Below are 7,354 nucleotides of genomic sequence, written 5' to 3' on the forward strand. Positions count from 1 at the left end.
CCAGAGGCGTGTTGGAGAGGGTGTTATGGAACATTCAGATATAAATAATACCATGTAGAATGGGAATGAGTGTCTGTCATGTATAACAGGGATTTGCGTTGGCTCTGTATGCTCTATTTCTATCTGTATGCTCTATTTCTATCTGTATGCTCTATTTCTATCTGCAGAGTCTCGAATGCTTCACCTCACTGGGTACCAGGGGAGGCTGGTGGAGGCAGAAATCGGAGGACTGGGGGCGCTTAGTGGCGTAGCACACTAATGCACACACCACGTAATCGCAAGGTTCCTGGTTCGATTCCGACCCTTGACACGTCTTGCATGTCATCCCTCCTCTCTCTCCCATCCTTCCTGCCAATCTCTCCTGTCTCTATCCCAATAAAGCAGAAATGCCCTAAAAACATATTTTGAAAAAAAAAAAGAAATCGGAGGACGGGCTCATTGTGATTGCCGGAATGGACTGAGTGTGTTGGCTGCCATTCTTCATTCCGTTCCGTGCATTACAATGAGCCCGTCCTCCGATTTCTGCCTCCGCCAGCCTCCCCTGATGGATACACCCACCAGCAGAAGCAGCCATTAAGCAACGGCAGGAGACCGGCTGTGGCCTTCGCCGGGTCGTTTACTGACGTGACCACGATTACAACGATACACCACAAACACCCTTTCATATAAACGCACACCCACGTCATGTTAATACCCGACCTGCTCTAATCTACACATCTACGGGGCACCGCAGCTTCTAATGGAAGGCAGGGCAAAAGAGCGGCTGGTTTCCTGCGAGATATACCGTGTGTGTGCGTGTGTGTGTGTGTGTGTGTGTGTGTGTGTGTGTGTGTGTGTGTGTGTGCGTGCGTCACGCCTACAGGGAGACAATTGGGCGGCCATTAAACGGAGATAAGACGGAGGTAAATCATGTGACCACCTCGTACTGTGAGCAGAGCTGCGTTTAGCACGGCACGACACTGTGGCTCGTTCACGTAGAACCGTACTATCTACAACAGGCTCGTTTCTTTCAGGGGAGGCTGGTGGAGGTAGAAATCAAGAGGACAGGCTCATTGCAATGTGTGGAATGGAATGAGTGTATTTAATACAATCCCTCAGTCCTTTCCATGTATTACAATGAGCCCGTCCTCCGATTTCTACCTCCACCAGCCTCCCTTGGTTTCTCTGACATGTAGGGGAGGTTTCCCAGACATAGAGGAAGCCTAGTCCTACACTAAGTCACATTTTCAATGGAAGATCTCAGTGCAGTGGTAATACAAAAAGACAAAAATAAGACGGCTTATTTGACGCAAACAATGTAACTCGCCAATACACACGACAATATGCTAACACAAATGGATGCTTTGCTAAACCCCTAAATGAAACAATGCAGTTCCGGACATTACTACTAAAATGGCCCGACACGCTTCAACCACACTTGGTCTTCCTCAGACGGTGTCCCTTCCTATTGAACACATCATCTGACAGCAGAGGAGGGTGCTCTCTGCCTGCGCGTTCGTGGGGTGATGGTGGGACACATTCAACAACACTGGGCTCTGTCGCGGCGTCTGTCTGCTCCTGACCCCAGCATGTCATCCACGGGGCAGATGGAATGACAGTCTGACTACATTCTGATGCAATCAACCTGTAATCTGTAAATGTAAAACCTCAAATTAGAGAGATCATATCACCTCTTAAATAATAAACCTCTTAAACCTCTTATTTGACTAATTTCCGCCTAAAAAACGAGACCCAAATTAAACCGCTTATAACATTAGAAGTATGATGATCAAATGGAAAAGCAGGATGCCATTTGATAGGTAACACCTTGACGTTTTGTGTGGATATGCTCAGATCATAGTTCAGAATAACATACTACATATGACAAGGAGATAAAGCAAACAATAATGAAATTAATCATCAAATTAAAGCAGAATTTGGGCCCAATTATGGACCCGTCCAGCTTAAAAGGATAAGGAAGAGATACACCGTTTTGGTGAAGAATTCTAATAAAAATGTAAATCCTCCTCAAATGGATCATGAATACATATTAATATATTAAATACATCCTCTGCAACTGGCTTATCATACTGCAGTTACACATGTATTTCCAACCAAATTCCTCCTGTGAACCGCACTTTGCATTATGACATGCAACCTTGCCCGAGCCTGACGCCCGGGCTTCACCTCAGCGGGCTAACACAGTCTGATGCGACCCGGGATTCGAACCCAGTCAGTCACACGGTAGGTGGTGTGTTAGAGGCTCTATGATCTGCGGGAGCCCTTCAGTTGCATCCTGCGTGTTTAAATAGTGCTGAGTTGCGCTGGGCATGTCCCTGGCCTTTAATGGTGCTAAGTTGTGCCGCCCATGCCCATGCCCTTCAATGACTCAAGGACAGCCCTGGGCACAATAGGGAGAGATACATCACTTCTTACACTGGCGCGGGGGTGGTTATGGCTGGCACACACCCTCGCACACACACACACACACACACACACACAAGGATGCAGGCATGCACGCAGGCAGGAATGCACGCAGGCAGACGCGCACATGCACACACACATCATTAGTATTCTACTATTGTCATTGTGCTCAGTGCGAGCTGTGTTATCACGGCAGCTGGAGGGACTGGGGTAGTTAACCTCTGGTTGTCAGAGGTCACAAGGTCATAGAAGGGTGGAGATATTCACTCTGTATTCGCTGTATTCTACACTCTTTGAAAAAAAGCCTTCCAAAATGGTTCTTCGGCTGTCCGCTGTGGGGGAACCCCTTTGGGTTCCATTTAGAACCTTCTATCAAAAGAAGAACGCTTCATGGTTCCGAGTAGCTCTTATTTAGGTTCTAGGTGGTGTACCCATTCCAATGGTGGAATATACACTCACTGAGCACTTTATTAGGAACACTATACTCATACTGGGTAGGGCCGCCCTTTGCTCTCAAGACAGCCTCAATTCTTTGTGGCATTGATTCCAAGATGTTGGAAACATTCCTTTAAGATTCTGGTCCATGGTGACATGATTGCATCACACAATTCCTGCAGATTTTTCAGGTGCACTTTCAAAGATTCAGATCCGGTGACTGGGAAGGCCACTGAACAGCACTGAACTCATTGTCATGCTCATGAAAGCAGTTTGAGACTAATTTTGCTTTGTGACATGGTGCATTATCATTTTGGAAGTAGCCATTAGAAGATGGGTAAATTGTGGCCATGAAGGGATGCACATGGTCAGCAACAATACTCAAATAGGCTGTGGCATTCAAGCGATGACTGATTGGTATTAACGGTCCCAAAGTGTGCCAAGAAAACATTCCCCACACCCTTACACCACCTCCACCATGAGAAGGTGTACAGGTGTTCCTCCACCATGAGAAGGTGTACAGGTGTTCCTAATAAAGTGTTGGGTGAGTGTATATTCACCCACATGTTGCCTGCTAATTCATGAAGGGTGGCTATCGCTTTTCTCTTCTCTTCTTCGTCAGCCTTGAGAGGAAATGTGAAGAAATGTGAAGAAATGTGTGGGAAGGAAGGATTCCACTGCGACATTAAACAGATATGCTGGAATCTGGACTGACTGCAGTTCCTAGTTGATATGTGGGGCTTGTTTGCATAAGTGGGTGTTTGATGCATATTGCATAGGCTTATAAATGAATTATCTTAATATAAATAATGATTTGCTATTGTGGGCTATAGGCCTCTATGAACGTGTGGAATATAAATGAGGGTTTTCTGTCTACGGCACGAACCGGTCCAAACACTCCATCAGGGAGTATCAACTGATGTCACAGAAGCTAATTCTCCAGCTCTGTCATCACAGACATTTCATAATGCTAAACTATGAATGCTAAACATGATCGCTAGGCAATCCATCAATCGGGCCACAAATGTTTACGGTGCAGACCAATGTAAAACTGATCTTGAATGACAGCAAATCTCCCAGAGAGAAGAGCTGCACACTGTGGGTGACAGTACAAGGTGACAGTGTAAACCTTTCTGCTGTACCTAGGCTCACCTATGACCCAGGTTTAATGTGTCTTTAATGTGACTCTCACACAACTGGTAAATACACAAGGTTGCTTTTCCTTTGACATTTCCCTACACAGAAGGGCCACCACCCAGATATAGGTTTTGAAACATTTAGGAGGGCTGAATTATAGCATTCACTGCAATGTACAGTATTGCAAATATAATATATAATATGTATATATATATATATAATATATAATATGTATATATTTATATATATATATACACACACATAATGGTAATATGAGATAAAGACAGTCAGGAAGATCATTACATTCACAGCCATTCACCATGCAAGGAGGAGAATGGCGCAGCATGTACAGAGAAGGAAATACATACACACAAAATACTTAATATAAACAAACTAGTTACTAGCTGTGAAGGAGTTAGACATACAAACATCTTGGACAAATGTCTTGTTAAGTCATGCAGTATTCTATTCAATTCAGTTCAATTGTAGACATTGAAAGGACATTATTACTCTCAAAGCAAATCAAATCAATTGTGTGCGTGTGACACAGATCAATACCACTCTTATGAGTAAGGAATTCCAGTGACACCATGACGTTTGGTTGTGTTAAGGGTTTATCCTAAAATAATACTGTCCTTTTTTATTCACTTCGTAGTCATGTAAGTCCTCAAGGTTGCAGATCCATTTTATCTTTTGGAATCATGGTGAGATTCAGCTTGAATTATGTCCCACCTCGCCACCCACCCCGACCCCCACCCCCGTTTACAATCGATGAGATTGAAAGTGATATGGTGCGGCAACGCACGCGCGCACCCCCATTCGACGGTCTATCAGCCGTCTCTTTGGCTCACGCGGAGATAGACGGTATAGACACGGTAAATATAGCCGGGCCACTCTCTCTGGCTTGCTCACTCACACACGCACACACGTACACACACATTCGGTAAAACCCGTGCAGACACGGGGCTTGCTCGGCGTAGGACGGACGATGTAGCGCGACGGTATACGTCACTGTGATGTTGATGATTACATAAAAATGCAATTATTACCCCACGATACACAACATCTGTTACCGGAATCACGTCATATTCTATCATTATAATTCAACATGAACAATACTCGATTTCAGACGGACGGCATAGCGCTTACATATAGCCTATACCAATTTTACTTCAGATGGCATCCATTAATCGGGAAGGGGAGGGGGAGGTTGGGCCGGGGACACTAAACCAACCATAGATTACAGGTATAAGGGAAGAACGAAAATCCGCCTCTCTCATATTCACAAACGAACACGTCCAAGAAATGCTCTTAATATGTTAGACGTGCTGCTGCGTTAGCCACGCAATAGCGTCACAGCGGATGTATTTCTCCAGTCTGAGCGGATCTGCAGCGTCGGTAGTGAGACTGGCAAATCACGGATGGAGCTGTGTTCAACGTTCACGGAAAAGGCACAAAATCTACGCCAGCAAGGTGGCGGTGTGCACCCGCTGACCGAGGAGCCGTGGCGGGGGACGGTGGACGGTGGCTCTGCAGTCAGAAATCATTTGCAAACGTTGACAGCAGTGCGGTATAGGGTGTACAGGCTACGGCAGGTATTTGCAGTCAGTGCAATTGGAAATTATGATCACACACACACACACACACACACACACACACACACACACACACACACACACACACACACACACACACACAGTGGAGCTATAGGCGCAGAGCGGCAGGCGATAGGGCCAGGCGTTTCCTCCAGGATGCTTTATTGATCTCCAGACATTGGAGGCTGGGCTACGGCAAACAGCCATCGGGCCTCCCATCGATCTAATCGACTTGAGAATTGGGGGAAATTCCTATTTCAATAAAAACCTAAACCCACTAATATGATTCCGCGGCTATTCTCATGTCATATCTGTCCGCGATATGTGTGTTTAGGACGGATATAGATGTGGTTTTCCATCGCAGGTGGGGGGTGGGGGGTGAGTGAGGGGGGGGGGGGGGGTGGTGGTAGAACAGATGAAGCCGTGTTGCAGAATTGTGACATAGCGGTGTCTCCACACACAGCGGACCTGTGTGAACCCTGTAGGCGCAGGGGGAGAGGGTTAGCATGCAGCCGTCCTTGATCACGAGTCCTGCCTATCACACACCCATCAATATCTAACCCAATCCCAACCTATTTTTAGTGGCAGTTAAAACAAAATGTACAATCTCACAATATGACCCCCACTAGAGGCTAGTCGACCCCATCCCATTCCCATAAAACGTTTCATCCATCAGTATGTACATCCATGCAGACAGGCAGAGAAGAGAAATGCAATGGGTGAGGCATCTCTACAGTAACATATTTTTATTCTGCCAACGGTTGAATAAATATAATAACCGGTGTTTAAATGGATTGCTTGCTATGACTGTACAGGCTTCCTATCCACCACTGTAGCTTAGCCGTTAAAGGTAGCTGTCCATCCACATTAGCCAGCTATAAGCATCCATGAGCTAATATTGATTTGGGTGATCATTTCTGGGCTGTAGCCGAGCATTTGGATAAACGCGTTTGGTCTGCTTGTGAAGTTTTCTCTCAAATCACTGCATTTTGTATGTGTTTCAGAGTGAACTCAGTTTTTCCCCCATCTTGGTGCTATTCCCTGTAACCTATCAGTGCATGGACACCGCTATCACCCGCCGACGAGAACACACACATCCAAATGCGTAAAATAAGAACGAATCGAGATATGTTTTTTTTTTTTTTTTTTTTTTTAATATATATATATATAAATATATATATATTTGCTATAAATATATATATATATTTGGTAAGAAGCGTAACCTCGGTTGTTCATATTTATGATGTATTGCCGTTGAGCAGTAAGCAGCTAAGAGTCAGACGCTGACGCCCGATTGCGGTGAGGATTCGAAAGGGAGGAGGAGGTAGGGGGACCGAGGGAGGAGGAGGGCAGGAATGGTAGAAATATATAAGCTTACACTTCGTAGTTCTTGCGTACGGTCCTTCATTGTTTCCCCGCCGTGCTGGCTAAAATATAATCGCCTGGGTTTTTCCGCCTCGTCGTCTTCTTATGTCCAAGGTTCCGGCTATTTTATATTGTCTTCTTGTATTCAAATGAGGGGCTATGCGTCTCCCCTGTGCGCTACCTTCTCTGTCTGTTTTTCTGCTCTCCTCTCGTCCCCCCTCTACGGTGCTTGTGCGTCCTCCTCGGCGGTGCAGTGTCGCCCCGCAGCGCGCTCCGGCTCCAGCAAACGAATGCGATACGAGCGCGGTACTGATGCTGCAAAAAAAAAAAAGGCAGAAAAAAGAAGCGATGCGGAGGGATGGAGAGCTATGTGCGCACGCGCGGCCTCTCTCGCTCCATCTCTATCACTTTACCTGCTA

At 45.8% G+C, this 7,354-nt stretch overlaps 1 protein-coding gene across 1 annotated transcript in view; it reads right to left on the reverse strand.

The window, feature by feature from the left end:
• Positions 1–6,978, reverse strand: part of stx1b (syntaxin 1B) — a gene marked incomplete at both ends in the record, with an annotated part of 52,084 nt that extends 45,106 nt beyond the window's left edge. The window contains one exon of the mRNA XM_083676226.1: positions 6,949–6,978. Coding sequence (XP_083532352.1) covers positions 6,949–6,978 — 30 coding nt within the window. The remainder of the gene's footprint in view (positions 1–6,948) is intronic.
• Positions 6,979–7,354: the final 376 nt, after the last annotated feature.

The sequence above is a fragment of the Argentina silus genome, assembly GCF_951799395.1.
Source record: "Argentina silus genome assembly, chromosome: 9".
Taxonomy (NCBI): domain Eukaryota; kingdom Metazoa; phylum Chordata; class Actinopteri; order Argentiniformes; family Argentinidae; genus Argentina; species Argentina silus.